The sequence below is a fragment of the Vidua macroura genome, chromosome 6 (assembly GCF_024509145.1).
Source record: "Vidua macroura isolate BioBank_ID:100142 chromosome 6, ASM2450914v1, whole genome shotgun sequence".
Taxonomy (NCBI): Eukaryota; Metazoa; Chordata; class Aves; order Passeriformes; family Viduidae; genus Vidua; species Vidua macroura.
Genome location: NC_071576.1, coordinates 15,592,825 through 15,610,714, shown reverse-complemented (window position 1 = coordinate 15,610,714; position 17,890 = coordinate 15,592,825). Strand labels below are relative to the sequence as shown.

At 43.4% G+C, this 17,890-nt stretch overlaps 2 protein-coding genes across 5 annotated transcripts; both read left to right on the top strand.

Moving 5' to 3' along the window:
- Nucleotides 1–606: 606 nt before the first annotated feature.
- LYSET (lysosomal enzyme trafficking factor) lies at nt 607–3,416 on the top strand. 4 transcript variants are annotated; one of them, XM_053979233.1, is made up of 3 exons: nt 607–714; nt 1,223–1,358; nt 2,556–3,416. In XM_053979233.1, exon 3 carries the CDS (start codon nt 2,572–2,574, stop codon nt 2,965–2,967), a length of 396 nt encoding a protein of 131 aa, XP_053835208.1. In that variant the 5' UTR covers nt 607–714; nt 1,223–1,358; nt 2,556–2,571; the 3' UTR covers nt 2,968–3,416. The 4 variants fall into 4 exon arrangements, with proteins under 4 accessions (XP_053835208.1, XP_053835207.1, XP_053835209.1 ...); XM_053979234.1 differs by lacking the exon at nt 607–714 and adding an exon at nt 1,804–2,025 and having other exon boundaries at nt 752–1,358; XM_053979232.1 differs by lacking the exon at nt 1,223–1,358.
- Nucleotides 3,417–9,514: 6,098 nt separating this feature from the next.
- On the top strand, nt 9,515–17,879 carry UBR7 (ubiquitin protein ligase E3 component n-recognin 7). The gene is made up of 11 exons (XM_053979230.1): nt 9,515–9,670; nt 9,835–9,968; nt 10,113–10,173; nt 11,270–11,365; nt 12,453–12,506; nt 13,338–13,443; nt 14,499–14,683; nt 15,235–15,366; nt 15,732–15,894; nt 16,759–16,820; nt 17,611–17,879. The coding sequence occupies exons 1-11, from the start codon at nt 9,515–9,517 to the stop codon at nt 17,701–17,703; spliced, it is 1,242 nt and encodes a 413-aa protein (XP_053835205.1). The 3' UTR covers nt 17,704–17,879.
- The last annotated feature ends 11 nt before the right edge of the window (nt 17,880–17,890 follow it).

Here is a 17,890-nt window from a genome sequence, read left to right as displayed (position 1 = left end):
TTCAGGCAAAAACGTTCGGCACAAACTCTCCCAAAATCATCGCTGTCATTGAATAGCACACAACTGACCCTATGATTTTGCTGTCCATTTAAGCGATCTTTTAGCAGCATTAAAAGCTTCTCCCCAGAAGATCATAGAAACATATGGACCTTAAAGATCATCTGATCCCAACCCCAGTTTCCATGGGATAATAAGCATATAATATCTCCTGAAAATTTAATTTAATATAAATAATCCACTAAGTCATGTTTATGTATAAGCACATACTGGGATTTGACTACACGTTTGCCATTTGCTGGGCTGTTTAAGTCTCTATTGTAACTTCCTTAATGATCTTTGTTGTCACTTCCATAGACACGCTCACGCCGCCACTGTGCCAGAACACAACACTGCGGGTCTGTCCCCACAGCGGGAAGGAGCCGAGCGCCGCCTCAGGGCGACGCCGCCATTTTGGGCGAGGCCACTCCGGCCGCAGAGGGGCGCGCGCCCGAGCCAAGATGGCCGCCGGCCAAGGCGCCCGCCCCGGATGCGGCCGCGCGCCCCGGCAGCCGTTGCCCCGTGCCGGAAGTGCCGGTGCCGGCGGGCGGCCATGGCGGCGGGCGGGCAGCGGGGCGGGCCCGCGGGACTCGCCGCCTCCCGGCGCCGCGGCGCGGGCTGAGGGGAGCGGGCCGCCCGCCGCCGCCCTCCCGCTCCCTCCTTCTCCGCCGGAGGAAGGTAAGTAGCTGCCGGCGCCGAGAAGGACCCGTGGTGGCGAAGCGCGTCTCGCCCGGAGCGCGGGTCCGGCGGGCGGTGAGCGCGGGGCGTCGCCGGAGGAGAGCCCCAGTGGGCTGAAGGGGTCCGAGAACCATCGCGGGTGTGCCCAGAAGCTGCAAGTTGGAGTTGGGTCTGAAAACGGAGAATAACAGTGAGAAGACCCTGTTACCTTAGCCTCTTTCGATATAACTGGAGCTAAGGCTCCTCTTCTGGCTACTGCTCAAGGGCAGGATCAAAACGCGCTGATGTTTACCTTCTTAAATCTACTGCTGTTTTGATAGTGTTTGTGTGTTCAGTATGTACGTACCTTGTGACGGTTTATTTTCCTCGAAGGCGACAACTCGTGAGCCAGCTCGGATATGCCGAACTGCTGGAAAAAACAGCCAGCGGCTTATTTAGCGGATAAACGCAGACCCGGGGTTCAAGTTTTTACCCTGAAGATTAACAGTTATTTTCAATAATTTTTCAGTTGTCCTACTAAACGTATTGACTCGGGGTAATAAAGGGAAACGTGCAGCTGAGTTACGCAGGAGGATCAGCTGAACGAGAAGTTGGCATTACTTAAGTCTGCAATAGCTCTCTCAAGTATTTACTGTTCTTTTCAGGTATTTACTGTTCCTTCTCAGGTATTTATGTCCCTGTATGTGTGATTCTTTTGGCCACCATGAAATGCAGGAGTCTGAGGGCCAGAACAATTTCTCTAGGGCTGCCTTGATCAGATTCTGTCATGTCAGGTTTGAGGGTATCTCTCAGTCATGTAAAACGAGGAAGTAGGATTGCCTACGAAACTGGCAGATTAGTCTGGCTCAGAAAGGGTGTTTTAGAATGATGTAATGATTTTGTATAGTTTATGGTAAATTCTCTAATGCTTCCATGAATTGTTACTGTTTTCTATGCATAATTCGTTTTTCAATAAGCATTTCTGCCTGATATTTTAAAGGCCTGATATATTTTCTTAAAACAGCACTACATAGATGGATTTCACCCCTTTGTAGGAAAAGGTACAAAAGGTAAAAGCCCAGAGGTTTGAAAAAGCTTTTTTTTTTTGAGAACCCTAATCAGGTGCAGTGAAGCAGTGGTTCTCCCTGCCCTGTGCAAGGGCTGTTTGGAGGGGAAGAGGTGATGACTTTATTTGTGTGGAGGTACTCCAGCTGAAGTGTTTGTGACTGGTTTGAAGAATGTTTCCAGTCACACAGACCCATGTGGCCAGCTGGAGATTTGAAGCAGCTCAAATTGAGCCCAGTATTGTCTGTGCTCCAATAATTTGTGCAGGTACATACCTTTAGTACAGCCTAACCCTTGAACCTCATGTTCAAATTGAAAACATCCCTTTCTGGTTCATAAATGGGCATTCAACTAGGGCTTAATAGAAGTGGATGTTGCAGCATGTTTGTCTTGCAGACATCAAAGAACTTTCCAAACTTTATGCATTTATAGAAAATCTTACATTATCTCTATGTCTAGAGACATTGAGGGCAGATGGGGTAAGTAACTTACCCAGTTGATGACTTTTATTTTATTCCCTGAGTACCTGACTTAAGCCAGGCATATCCTGATAGCCAGCAGGCCCTAAACTATCCAGATCCATGAGTGGAGCTTCTTATGTTGTTGCCATTAACCTGTTGCTGGCAGAGTAATGATTTTCTATGATGTAGAGAAAACTCAGGTCTTCAGAAATTGATGTGCGTGTTTTAACTAATGTGTAATGAAAAGTTAGAGAAAGTTAACTTATGAAAACCAAGGTTCATCTATTCCCTCTTTTTCCAAGCTGTACTGAATGTTTATGTCACCTTTTGTTTCAGGTGCAGAGCATGGAGAATGATGAACTTCCGCCAGAGGATGGGCTGGATTGGTGTGGGGCTGTACTTGTTAGCAAGTGCTGCGGCTTTTTATTACGTCTTTGAAATCAATGAGACTTACAACAAACTAGCACTGGAGCACATTCAGCAACACCCCAAGGAACCACAGGAAGGAACCACGTGGACACACTCCTTGAAAGTACGACTGCTATCCTTGCCGTTTTGGCTGTGGACGATAATATTTTTAATACCATACTTACAGATGTTCTTGTTCCTCTATTCCTGTACAAGAGCTGACCCCAAAACTGTTGGGTATTGCATCATTCCTATCTGCTTGGCTGTTATTTGCAATCGTCACCAAACATTTGTGAAGGCCTCTAATCAGATCAGTAGATTACAACTAATTGACACTTAGCTCAACTTCTAGTTTCTGTTGCTGATTTGAAGCAATTGCATATGCTTGATCTAATCACAAGACTGAAGTTCTGAGTGAAGGCCGGAAAGAGCCTTTTCTTTCAAAGTGATAAGCAATGAAGAGAGAGACTGTTTTCTATTTAAAACAAACAAGTAACTACAAAGATTTTTAATTATGGATCTATCGAGTGGCCAGAGTGGGAGAGACCTGTGTGACATGTGATGGAAGTATTCCTCATTTTGCCTTAAAGATGCAAAATTGCAACTCTCCATCTGAAATGTCCTGTGGGGAAACAAGTTTCTGGTCCACAACTTTACTCCTCTGTGCAAAAAAGTGATTTCCTATGTTTTCCCTTGGAGTGAAATCAATGAAAAGATACTTCTTTTGTGGTAAATGTAAAAGGAAAAAAGAAATTAGGAACATGATTATAAAAGCTGCACTTAACACAATTCTTTGCTTTTTTTTTTTTATTATTATCTACATCAGTGCTCTTTTTAATGAATTTTTAAAAAACAAGTTTCGATACAAAAACAGGAAGCAAAGAATAAAGTTTGTGCAAACCATTAAAGGGAAAAAGTACATTTTTTTCTGCGTTAGCCTATTTGTTTTCAGTCACAACAGTCCTGCACTGTAGTAGGCAGGCAGTGAGGAGTGGCATAGGCCTGGAGCTTGATGTTTTAAACTGTTCCTATGACATCAAAAGCAGCCTATGCTGGCATTGGCCTGTAGTCAGCACAAAAGTTTTTGTGTTTCCTTCTCCTATCTTGCTTGATAAAATTGTAAGTTACTGAAATTTATGACCATTCTAATTTCACTCCAGACATCATGACAAACTGTGTTCCGAGAGAACGGATATATTAGGAAAAGCTTTGAATTTGGGAAAGTTAACTGGTTGGGGGATGCAACTAACAGGTTGTAAGACAGATAATGATGTTTCTTTCAGAAATTCAAAGAAGTAGGGTACCTTCTTCTCATTCTTGTAATGAATGCAAATTTCTTCAGTCATACTGAAATTCCATCGAGATTTCTTTGCCATAGTTTCAACCTCTGTTTTTCAGTGCTATTTTGGAATAGCATATTTTGAATAAGACTGAATCTATTCTTTCTTTCTGTCAATTTTTGTTTCTTCTGAGAACTGATTTTTTGTCCCAGCCATGATGGAAGTAACAAATATGAAAACAGTGCAAAATACACTTCTCAGAAGCAGTAGGCTCAAAAGAATTATGAGCTAAACTCCTTGACTATAACTTCAACTGTATGTGATTATCCATACCTAATCATCACAAATGCTAATCCATTTCTGACTGCTTTAAGGGAATCCTGGAGAGTGTCGTCTTTCTCTTGCTTTGGAAAGAGAACACTATTTTCACTGTTGCTGTGTTTAAGTGTGGAAGTTCCAACACCTTAAACTTTCTGTTTGCACTTGGAGATACTTTGAGACACTGGTGTCAATTGTCAGCATTGGTGCTAGGACCTGAAAACAATGTAGCCTTTGCAAGAAGGGTGTGAGTTCTAAGTGCAATATGAAAAGGAGGGAGTTGCCATCTTAGTGTGCTGGAGTAAGAGTAAATTACAAACTCTGATGAGTAGTTAGTATCCTGGGGAGTCAGAGCTTTTAAGTTGTGTTGTTTCTCAACTTTTAAAATCACCATGCTATTTATCTATAAAATAAAAACTTTTCAATATTTATAAACACAAGTCTATTAATGCAGATACTTACCAAGCTTTAATTTCCGTTTTGTTTTTGGTTTAGTGGTGTTTTTATTTTTTTTGCATGTTTGGTGCCAGACAGCATTGCCTATCAGTTTCTGTAGCCTGTGCTCATGCCCTTCCCTCAGTGCGTGTGTTCCGTTCATCTTTTGTTGTCCTCTTATGCTCTGTGCCCTAATTACTTGTTTGTAGCCTGAAATTTTGGGGCTTGCTGGATGAAACTGAATCCCCTTGTTTCTTTACTTTTGTGTAAGAGAGATACCTGTGGCTGGACTGTTTTGCACTTGATGCTGTAGTTTTAAACTGAACAGTTATGCAAACTAAACATTGTATGCAGATGGAATTATTTAAAGAGCCAAGCGCATAAGAGGAAGCATCAAAAATAGAAAATGATAGGAAGAACTACCTCATTTTCTGTCATGCAAGCATGTGACCCTTAGCAAATTCACTAGCAGGCCTGGTGAGATGACCCAGGCTGTCTGGATGTGGAGCATGTGCTGGGCATGGCGGGGACTTGCAGAACGGAGACTCGTGTTCATAGACTTTTCCATCAGAAATCTAGTTTTGGATTCCAGCTGTTGACAGGCATGTGCTTTGCAGCTAACTACAGAAAAACACACAGTCTAATTCAAGCAAATGCTATATGTGTAAGGATTTGAGCTTGAAGTGGAAAGCAGCAGTGGAGAATTATTAACATAGTGTATACAAATATTAGACAATGTGAGTAGAAGAGCTAAGTTAGCTCTGCTGGTGCTTCCAGCTTTTTTAACACCAGGGGAACATTAACAGGTGAAATCTTATCAACAGGGTAAATAAAGGAAAGACCATACAAATTAATGATAAATTGATTTTTACTGTAGTATTAAAAAAAGTAGTGAAATACCTTTCAGCTTGATTATTCTTAAAATTTATAGGTATTGTCAAGGCTGATTATCTGAGTCACCTGCTTGTAATAACAGAAAATGACATCATCTACAAACTTTTGGGATAATCAAGCTTGAAGTTTTGCAACATTCTGAGCTTTAATGTTCTGCCAACAAAGTGTGTAGCTGTAATGCAAAGTTGATTAATGATCATCTATATGCCACTTACCCTGGATTTCTTTTTATTCATTTGTGTCACAAGATAAAGCACTGTTAGACTGCTTGAACATCACTTGAGCAGTCTCAGTGTTAGTTTCTTTAGCTGCTTGACCTTTACCTGACAGTCCCTTCCCATCTCAGGAATGTGTCTGCCACGTATTTTTAAGTGCTACTGAGCCTGTTCTTCACTTTTTGCCATGGGGGAGCAGGTCCAGTGAAGGGCATAACATGAGGCTGCAGCCCTTCAAACTTGGACAAAAGTAAGTTACAATAAAATGTGTTCCTTATGACATGTTTTTTCCAGCAGCAAAGAAGGACTGCAAATTTGATTCCTTTACTAAATTAAAAATATGAGGATTGACTTACCCCTGGAACAAAATGTTCCAGTAGTTGCAGAATGTATTACATATTAACTCTCCTTATTTCTCTTGCCTGGTCCATTGTTTTCTTAAAAGGATACTCTCTAGTTTCTCTTACTAATTTTTAAAAAATCCTGCTTTGTATGTCACAGTCTTTGATAAGAACCACTTTTCTACAAATGAACTAATGCACAAAAGCAGTTTAATAATTTTATCATGTAGTTAAATTTTAAGAACTGACTTATCTTTGCTCTCTTTAAAGATACCCCTATGGTGCAGGTTTCTTCTGGGAAGAAGGAACATGCTACAGCCATAAGAAGGTACTTCTGCTCAGCTCAGCCCTCAGGGCCCACGTCCAGTCCATTTGGCTGGTGTGTGTGCCCAGAACTACTCAGGTGTTCACACTGCTGAGTGCTAACCTAGTCACCACAAGTCAGGCCCCATGATGTCCTGGCTGCCAGACTACTGGGTATTTTACAGAGAATCTGATACTCATAATAGCTTGTGGATAAGTAACCTTTTAAGATGGAGTGAGTGGGAATTAAATGGGCTGCCATGGGTGAATGGCATTCAAATCCTTGAATGAAAATGATGACTGTGGATCCCTCTCCTGGGAGATAGGAAAGGTACTGCACTTTTAGACAATGCCCCAATTACTGGGCATAATGGGATTACCTCTTCTCCCTCACAGAACTGAGTGCCTTGCATACTTGAGACTTAAAGCTTTTTTTTTTTTAACACAGAACATGCAACCTGTTAAGTTCCTTCATGAATTTAGCCTCAAAGTTTTGTGAACCAGCAGTTCAATATTTCAAAACAGTAACAATAGAGTACATCATATAATCCCAGTCTTTGTGAAGGAGACATGCTTTGGCATTTTTGTTGTAATGTTTTGTAACTAGTAAAAGTAGTTGGTTCTCATGTAAATACTACCAAGAATTTAGTATCACATCAGCTCTTTTAGTTCCATACAAACATACCAGCATTCTCCCCTTTATTTTAGTGAGGAAATCCATTGAGCCCCCTTGGGCCAGTAAAACCAAGTTCTATTAGTAAGACATACAAACTGCACCGAACAGTGCAGATGTGGTGAACTGAGCTTGTTCTCTGCCCCCTTGAAGGTTGGTTAGGTACAAAAGTACTAGATCTCTCTGAGGTGAAGAATACAGCATCTTTTTTTCCATTGAGGCTTGCCTCCTCTGCCTGAAATTCAGGGCCACAGTTGACTTAGAGGCTCCCCACAGCTGTAGGGGATTGGGAGAGTAGGGACCCACATCACACTAAAGCTTCCTGTGCCTGATGACCTTGCAATAGTTCTCAGAAAAATGAAGTCTGTTGAGTTAGGGCACTTTTGCCACAAGCAAGCCTACGGCTTTGACTTGCATAAGGTCCCCTGAAGCTCCAATGCTCTTTTTGTCATTTGAAAGTTTTGGTAGCTACAATTTTTTGGTAGCTACAAGGACTAGCAAGGATTCTTTAAAGGCAGTAATGTGTTCGTTTTTGACTCAATGCTCATTGGTATTATCTGGAGCTCAGGTGCAGCATATTCCTGTGTCCAGGCTGACAGGAAAAAAGAAGTATCCCATTACTGGAATGTTACCTGCACTTACTCCCGTGCTAAGTTAGGGTCTGTTGCTTTAGACCAAACATTTTCAGTCCATGGCACGTCAGTGGACTGTTTACACTGTTTATAGGTAAAGGCCACAAATTCTTGCCTAATGTTAAATGTTACTTTTCAGCCATTACACAGTTCATACCATTTCTGGAAGGTTTGTCTGGAGGAAAAGGGAAAACAGGTGTACAGCCTGAGTTGGTCTTTTCAGTTATGCCTCTATCCCATCTGCCAACAGAACATCTTAGACTATCTGAGTACATAGAAGTCAAGGACACTTTTACTGGACCTCATTTCTGGCTCCTCCCTGCATTTCAGACGAATGCAGACAATTTTGTCCTCATACAAGTTCATTTATTTCCATACTTTGTCCTACATATGTAAGTCTCAAGATTTGCTCAGTTTCCATAATTATATAAACAAACTGTGCCAGGAGAACACAAGAAAATGAAAACAACCCCCCAAAATGCTTTTCACAGTATTCATTCAGGCAGTTACGTTCTGCTAAGGAACACTCTTAGGCTTCAGGGTCCATGGGGTGACTATCAAGAGTGTTTTATACCTGTTCACAGAAGCTTCTTGATTGATAGGTGACTAAACCTTGTAGATGACAGACAAAAATAATCTTCCACTGTAGGACTGTACAGGAATGGGCACAGTCCTATACATGCTTGTTAATTTTGATACTTATAGTGGTCTTATATTACTTTTTCTTCATACAAACACAAGCTGTCTCGTACTTTTAAAGATCATATTTGACAAAATAAATCTTTTCAGGTTTTATTGCTTTATTTTAAAAGCGGTGTCACATGAAGAAATACTGTGACGTGGAATAAGTTATTAAAAAACATACCAATCCGAAGATTTGTGAGAAAAGTTTATACTTATCAACTAGTTTACCCAAAGACTGGCGTCAGTATAACACTGGCACCCCGTAAGCAACACGCTGCTCACACCCAGGCGCATCCTTTCGGAAAGGCTTCCGTATTAAAACAGTGTTGGGATGGACATTTCGCATTTAAAGAGGAGCAGCAGCGCCGCAGGAGCCGCTCCGTGCAGCGGGCCCGGGACACTTACAGTCGGTACAGCCTGTCTAGGCGTAGGCTCGGCCTCCAGCGCCGCCCTCACGGCTGCTGCACCTTCGTCCGCTTCACGGGAGGGTCATCGCCGCTCGCCGCCGCGTCCGCGTTGTTTTCGTCTTCGCCCGTATCCTCCTCGTCGTCATAGTAGTCGTCGTCGTCGTCGTCGCCGCCACCTGCCAAAGTTCGGGCAGGCGTGGGTGAACGATGCGGGGCGCGGGCGGCGTCCCGGGGCCGGCGGAGCCCCCTCGGCGCGCCCCCCCCCGGCACTCACCGCGCCGCGCACCGCCCGCTGCGGCCCGCTCCTCCTGCACCAGCGGCGCCAGCAGCTCCACCACCCGCTCCTGCAGCTCGCTCAGGGCTCCCCGGAGCCCGCGCAGCTGGGCGGCCTCGCCCTCCTCCGTCGCTGGGTACGGCACCCGCACCGTCCGCGTCCGCCCGTCGCGGCCCCGCAGCTCCGCCACCAGATCCCGACCCGGGCCCGGGTCCGCGTCCGCCGCCAGCTCCGCCATCACCGCCCGCCGCTCATGTACCCGCCCCGCCGGTCACGTGCCGGCCGCGCGGGCCGCCCCCCCCCGCGGTGACACACCGCCCACGGTCACGTGGGGCGCGCGTGATTCCGCTTCCGCTGTGGCGCCCCCTGGCGCCTCCTTGGCCCGGTGTTTCCCGCCTCGCTTCGCGCTCCGCGGCCTTCGCGTCCTGGCGATGGAGGCGGCGGCTTCGGAGGGCGCCGAGCCGGGGAGCGGCGCGGAGGAACCCGTGGTGTCCCTGGCGGAGGTGCTGGCGGAGAACGAGGAGCTGGAGAAGGAAGCGCGGGCCGTGCTGGGGGGCAGCGACCACGAGCGCTGCAGTTACTCACAGGTGGGGGCGGGGCCGGGGGCCTCGGGGGCCGGGGGCGGGGCCCGGGCCCGGAGCGTGACCGGGGCGGGGCTTGGGGCGGGGCCCGGGGGGCGGGGCCCGGGGCGGCTGAGCCCCGCCTCCCTCCCCGGTCCCCTCACGCCGCGGCCGGCCGCTGTCTCCCGCAGGGCGCGGTGAAGCGGCAGGCGCTGTACGCCTGCAGCACCTGCACGCCGCCCGGCGCCGAGCCCGCGGGGATCTGCCTGGCCTGCAGCTACGAGTGCCACGGCACCCACCGCCTCTTCGAGCTCTACACCAAGAGGTACGGGCGGAGGGGCGGGAGCGGCCGTGTAGGACCCTCACAGCTCCTGTGGCTCCTGCTAAACTGCTGGGAATTGTTAAGAATACGAAACCCAGCGTGTTCTCACTTCATATAAATCCTGAAACGCTACGTTTTTCTTTCCAGGAATTTCCGCTGTGACTGTGGAAATAGCAAGTTCAAAAATCTGCAGTGCAAGTTACTCCCGGTAAGTTTTAGACAGGTTTCAGGCGTTCAGAGTCAAAATAAGAGTCTTGGGAGTTTGGTGCCTTGCCTCAGCCAGTGCTGACTCATGCGACGCCTCCAGTCTTCCCAGGAAGTTAAAAAAGGTGGGAATATTACAGCAAGGTATAAAACTGTTGAGGGACCAAAGGGAAATGCTGGGAGAAGAAGGAACATTTGGTCCTTGTCATCCATGAGTGCAGCAGTTCTGCATCCATGGTCAGTGCACTTCCAGAAGCAGGTTGTTGTGTTTCTGCACTAATACATCTCATTAGCTTTAAGCTGTTTCAGAATAACCTTTTGGCATGCAATTTTGCAGTTGCATTAAGGCTGTGCTGCTGTCAGAGGGACTGTTCCCTTTCCTTCTTTGTGATGGCATTTGTAGTGCCCTTATATTTTGTCACCAGAGCCTACTGACAGGATGGTATTTTACTGTATTAAGCTGCCTATACTTTTCTACTTGGTGGGCATTTTGAACTTTTCAAGTAACTGGCAATCTCCATCTTCTGGGAAGCAGCAACAGGATGCTGCTTGGCTTGCTTGCACTGATGCTCTCAGGATAATAGCAGTCCAAACAATGAAACAGACAGTGGTTTTGTGTATGCCTATTTTGTTCTGGGAGAATTGAAATGGATCCAGAGCTCGTCAGCAAAATCACAGTGCAGTGATCCCTACAGAGAAGCTGTGACAAGTTTATGTTACCATTTCTCATTTGAGGCAATGAAATGGATCATGTGGTTGTTCTTCTGCTTCAGTTCAGTGAAAATTCAATTGTACAGGTTAAGTAAGCTTCAGCATCTGTCCATTAATCTGTCTGACACCATGATTGCCATTTGTTACAAAGGTGAGCAGACTGTTTTTCCTCTTTAGGTATGAATTTTAGCATTCCTCACAAGCCCTATCTGCTGCTCACTGTAAAGCAGAAGTGTCTGGAGAATATCTTTCTTTTTGTATATTCAGGCTGATGAAAATAATGATGGTTTTAGGAGTTAAGGGGGAACAGAAACGGCTGTCTTTTGTCGTTTACTGTCTTTTGTTTTTTACTGTTTTGTCTTTTGAGACTTTTTCCCCTTTTCTCCTAGGAAAAGAGCAAGGTGAATTCAGGAAATAAATATAATGACAACTTCTATGGATTGTACTGTACATGTAAAAGACCTTATCCTGATCCTGAAGATGAGGTAAGAAATGCAAGATCCAGTAGTAATCATATACAGATGGTGTTTGTGGTAGATACTGTGTAAAGGCTGGTCACTGAGCTGCTTTTCAAGGAAGATCCCACTTCAAGAAATTTTATGTTCCATATTGGTTTTCATCGGTTGTATGAAGTAATTACTTGATAATTTTTTTTATGGTAAAGTATGTTTATGCCTTAGAGACAGATGAGGAGGACAAGTCATCATTTGGATGAAATGGTGCTGTAGTTCCCTGAAGTTGCAGAGTTCCCCTAAGGGACAGGGTTATCATAACCTTGAGAAATGTGGCCTAGTGCAGAATAAACACATTGCACATGTTAGGAAAGACCAGAATGTGCTTCCCTGTGCCTGCAGCAATGCTCTGGCAAGGCTTCTGGGATGGGGAGAGTCTGTCCTGTCCTGTAGCACTAGCTACAGTCCTAGATGGTAGCCAGAACACTTTTTTGTCTCTCTCAAACACTAAAACACAGCACTGGATTTGTAGGTACGTGCTCTTGTTTGCAGTCACAGGAATCAGGTGTTTTAAAGAACAGGGAAGGCACAAGTCTTTCAAATACAAATAAGAAAGCATTTTATAAGCTCCCCACTCTCAAGTTCAGAGATAGCTAAAAACATTTCTGAAGAAATAATTAATAGTTGTTTCATAACAAACACTTCATACTGTCCTGTATGGTGACCAGTTAAGTTTGTTTCTGGCATCTTTCACTGACCTGATGACAGTGTGAATGGCTGGCTGTTCATGCATTTCTGCTTATAAGGATACCAATAGTGTTTTAACTTTTATCAGCTTTCTGTGAGAAAGTCTTGCCCTGCTGGGAAGACTGGTTTTGTAGTAATAAATGGCATTTCCACAACCTCAGTCACATGAGAGATGGATGACATGTGCTGTTGAATCTGAGGGAGGGAAGCAAACTGACTAACAAAGCACTGACTACTTACTAATAGCAGCTCCTGTGAGGGGTGAAGAGGGAAATGCAATTCACTGAACAGGATTTGCATGATACTGCAGCTTGAGACTGGTGAGAGATTCTGGAGGTTGCTATTGTTGCTAATAATATGATTGTTCATCTAGATTCCAGATGAGATGATCCAATGCATAGTTTGTGAAGACTGGTTCCATGGAAGGGTAAGGAAACTATAAATAGCAGAACTGCCATTTGCACGGGATCAAGTTGGTGTTGGTTAGGTTTGTGTGGTAATTCTTACTTGGGAAGTTTGCTGTAGTTCTCTAAAGAGATTATTACAGGAGTTCCAAGGCATTTGTTTTCAGCTTATGCAAAGGAGCACTGAAAGTCTAATCTTGCACTGCTGTCCACTCCAGTTAAAAAATACTGGGAAGAGTCCTACTTTTTTGAAGGTTACCACTGCAGAATAAAGTAATAACTTTATAACTGTCTCTTTAATTAGAAAACTCTAATCAGTATAGTTGGTGAGGAAAAGATTCTTACTGAGGCACATCATTATCAACTACCTGAATAGTTCTTCCTTCAAAAGAATGCCTTTTAAACTCTTAATTCCTTTAAGTAGCAAGGAACAGACTGTGCTGTTCATTCTTGATTTCAAACTTTGGGAAAGTCTTTTGAAAGCAGCCGAGCACTGTAGTGGGTGCCCAACTTAATGGGTAAGCATTAAGGATTCAGCCTCTTGTGCCTTGAAGGGCACAAGTGGAATTCCATACTTGAAGTTGCAGGATCAAAGAGTAAAAAAAATACGATTGGCTTCAATTATGGGTTCTTGTAGATAAGCGTCTTTTGTATTAAGTGTATGAATGAAGAGTGTTGTGCTGCATACTATGAGCTTTGCAGGAATGCTTTTTCAGAAGAGAGCCACTAAGTGCTTTTAATTGCCCAAATAGTTCTCATCAATATATGGACAGCTTTGGGATTGAATTCTTCTCAAGTTCAGTATGTGATCAACAGAGATGCTTCTCTGCTGTGTGCTTACTTCTTTCTGACAGCATCTTGGTGCAGTTCCCCCTGAAAGTGGAGACTTCCATGAAATGGTGTGCCAGGCCTGCATGAAACGTTGCCATTTCCTATGGGCTTATGCATCGCAATTAGCAGGTAAAGAAGGTTAAGTGGTCTGAGCCGGTATTTTGTGAGCTTGTATTTCTCATACATGGCTGGTTAATGACATAATACTGGTTTAAGTGGTTGGAAAAATGATACTCATTAATTATATTGGACAATCACCTTCAGCAGTGGAACATGTGGGGTGGCGGTAACTTCTGTAAAAAAAAAAAAAAGCAGTTTTTATTCTTAAATCTTGATTCAGTGCTGCTTGCTTTTATTTACTTTATCAAAGATGTCTAGCACAAAATGGATGAAAATTTAATACTTGAGTCAAGGAACTTAATTTCTAAACTAGATCAAAGAACTGAAGAGTCATCCTAAGGAAAGCAGTGAAACAAACAGTTCTTACAGACACTCTGAGCAGCAAAGAGTGAATGATAGAGTGACCTGAAATGAATATGTTTAACATTAATCTGTGTGGGGCTGGGGCTGTGCTCAGGAGACTCGTTCCCTGTGGTCACACTAGCTGTGTGGACTTAAAAGAATAGATGACTTGATTTCTGTAGAAAGAACCAGTTTGTCATAGTCTTCTAAAAATACTGCTTGTATCAGCTGCTGATAGATTTCTTGTGTGCCCAAAATTTCAATGGTATTTTCAAGGATGGCCACCTGGAGTTCTTTTCATTCTAATGTAAATAGTACAGAACAGGGTGTTTGTCTGTTTTTGGTTTTCCTCCTAACCAGCTTTGTCACAGGGCACATACTTGAATTGGCATCAAAACAGAAACTTTTTTTAAATAAACAAGAGATTAGCATAGTTAATCTGTGGTGGTGTTTTTGAGGTGTGTTTGGAGAAAATTAAAAACTCCAACACAGTCAGCAAAAAAGCACATGACAGTTACTGAAACTGTGATAGCTAGCAAGGGATGTCAAGAAGGACAAATGTCTTAGTAAAGGACTCTGAAATTGCGATACCCTCTTCCCTCTCCTAGGGCTTAGATTTTGGGAAGCAGAGTGTTTTAGAATAGGAGAAGCAGAGAGAATGACTGTAGTGGCCTGTACCTTTTCTGGCACAGTATTTTTACTTGTGGGTATGTATCTTCCAGTTCCTCCTTTGACCAAAGCGAACTCCTGTGAAGATGAAGGGGTTGTCTTGAAGGTAGAGGAAAGTGAAGAGCAGAAGAAAGAAATAAAAAAAGAAAGTGGAGTGGAACACCATGACACAAAGGAGGAAAAGCAATCAGAACAATTCAATGAACCATCCACTAGCTCTGGGTCTGCCTATCCTGAGGTAAAATGTACCTTCTCTTCTGACTTGCACATCTTCATGCTGCTGATAATCGAAGTGAAGCCCACCTCACTCTGTACAGGCTCAGGGAAGGGGTGCTGTGTTCAGTCTGTTCCCATGTTCCTCTGCAGTCACTGACCTTTCAGACCTGCAGTCTCTGTGGAGCACAGTGTGAGCTGTGGAACAGGGCTGTGAAGAGGTGTAATGTCTGTTTGCAGATGGGCTACATCTGTCCCTTCTTCTTAGCCACCTGGCCAGTACACCAGGGTGACTTCTGTTTGTTCCAATACGTGGTGTAGCTGCATTTGCATGATGGTCCAGCTCTGAATTCTTAAATACTTAGAGATATTGCAGTAAATTTCTACAGAAATTTCCCATGGAAATTGCTGAAACCACATCAAATTTCTCATGTGGATGGTAATATAGGTTTTTTATAAAAATAAATGTGTTTGAGACAAAAGAAAATTCATGCCTAAGGAGAAGGACATGCCAAAAAGAACAGGGTCTCTTTGCAGTGACATTGTAGAGTGCTGAACACTCTCTTTTTAATTCAGGTAGTTGCTAAGAGCAAGGAGCGAGTCTGCAAGCTGAAAGAGCTCCAAAACAAGCCATTTGTAAAAAAAGATACTGCCACCTTTTGGCCATCGAACTGGAGGAGCAAATTATGCACTTGTGAAAACTGTTTGGTATGTATGTTCTCTTCATTACCATCACAGATGTGGGACAGGCAGGGAGGAGCTCCCAGACAATCATTGAGGAGAAGCTTTAGGTAAAATCTGTGTAAATATTCTTAATGCTGAAACCTCCCTTCATTCCACATAAAGATTCACACTGAATCCTGTGGATTAATATAGCAGGAAAAGGCTTCTAAATGTTTGTATTTTCTTTGCTGCTTTAATCCAGTATTGCTTGGAAGTTATGAGGAGATTCTGAAACACAGAATTCACATTATTATTGTTATTTGTGATACTGAACACAACAAGGATTGGGGGAGAGCACCTCCATCTGAGAAGTTTTGTCACATAAAACTAAATTTTACTTTATTCTCCAGAAAATGTATTCAGAGCTTGAAGTCCAATTCCTGACAGACGAATGTGACACTGTCTTGGCTTATGAAAATAAGGGTACCAGTGATCAAGAGACAGAGAGGAGAGATCCTTTAATGGACACCCTTAACAGTATGAACAGAGTCCAGCAAGTGGAACTCATCTGTGGTAAATACAACTTCATTTTTAGAGTCTCCCTTAACACACTTTTAAGTGAACAGTTTGCCACAAGAGATTGATATCAGGCCTTGCAGTGTAGTGTCAAACTATTTTTGAAGTAACATGCAGAACTGAATGACAGGTTGAATGACAACTGTATGACAGGTTGCACACCTCAGTCAGAATTGGTCCTCTCTGGCCCATTATTACAACTTTAATTTACAGTGAGACACTGGATGGTGTGTGAACTTTCACCCTGTTTAACATCTTAGATACTGTAATGATAGTGATTTATTGTAATGTGAATATTTAAACATTAATTTGAACTTCTGCTGTCTGGCTGATTTATCTTCCCCTGTTCTATTGTTTGGCACTCTCCTGTTGGCTGGGGAGTGCCAGCCAGGCGTCCCCTGTGGCTCTGCTGCAGAGCACAGTGACAAGGCAGTGCTGAGGTGTTTTATGCCTGGAGCTGTGTTTCTCTTCTAGTCAGGGTTCTGCACTCTGGCAAGGACAGTGTCCCAGTCCCAAGTTACAGGCTGGGCCTTTCTACCACAACCCACACATGCTTTTGTGAGGGGAAGCTGGGAGCAGGGCCAGTCTTTTAGTTACTTGTGCTAATTCACTCACTGATCTCTATACCTTTCTCTGAAATCAACCCAAACAGGCACTCACACTACATAGGTTAGTCTCATAAATTATTAGGCTTCTCATGTTTACATTATTATTATTTATAATCTAATTCAAACCTAGATTTGTCTGAAGTAAACCTAACAAATGGCAAGAGGAAGTAGAACAAGTTGTGTTCTTGAGTCAATGTTAAACTAAAACTGGGTATCTTACTGTTTTTTTCTTTGCCTTTGCTTTGCCATCCAGAATACAATGATTTCAAGACAGAACTGACTGACTATCTCAGGAGGTTTGCAGATGAGGGAACGGTAAGGTGCACCTTCTAGAATTTGTTTGCCAGAAAATGTGTTTTAAAGAACTGCTGAGGGCTGGGTGGTGAATACCATGATATTCTGTTGTACTGTTTTTTCTTGTCTCTTGGAGTTGCTGGTACTGCAGTAGAAATCAGAAATCTTACTTCATTCGATTTTAACAATTCCTTTTTGATGTTGTTGAGAGATAATGGGAACTTTACAGAAATCTGTCTGCAAGGTACTGAGAGCAGTTCTTAGATTAAAATGAAACTTCTGTTGCTCTAGGTAAGATACTCAGGAAGAAAAGCTCTTAACTTTTCTGGTTTTTCTTAGATTGAATCTAAACCCTTAGAAGAATAAGGACAGACTATGATTGTCAGTCTTGTCAGTTGTTTTCCTGCAGGAATTTGCATGCCATTATTAAGTAATACTTGCATTTTGTTGGCTGACTTGCTGTATTGCCTTTCTTGGTTACATTGGAATGACCCTGAAGTGAGCTAGTGAAAATCTTGCTTTGTGTTAAATTTTCTGATGGTAAAAGCAAGAGGTCAAAGTCATTAAAATACCATTGGGAGCTTTGGTCCATGTCTTTGTTCTGCCTTTGGGGAGCTCATTTCCCTGTTTGCATAATCTACAATAGAATTTGGGCATTAATCCTCTCCTTTGGGTGCAACAGGAAAGCTGTACCAGAGAAATTTCAGGGTATTTGCTTTTCTGTGCTTTGTGTATTATGTGTGGAGATAAAACAGGATCCTTTAATTAAGTTCTTGCACCACAACTTGGGTTTCAATACTGCTTCTCCTAGGTGGTTACAAGGGAAGACATTCAGCACTTCTTTGAAGAATTTCAGTCTCGGAAAAGGCGACGGACTAACAGGATGCAGTACTACTGTAGTTAGACTGAGAGGGTTTGGGTCTGAAAGAACAACTGGCAAAACAATGTTCACTGGCAAACAGAAAAGGCATCTTCAGTTTTTGGCTTCTCATCAAAATCCAGCTATCCAAGAAACATCATCATTTTGTCTTACACGTCCTTTATTTGTAGCACCTAAAACATGTTCTTAACAAATCCTTACGTTGCACTTA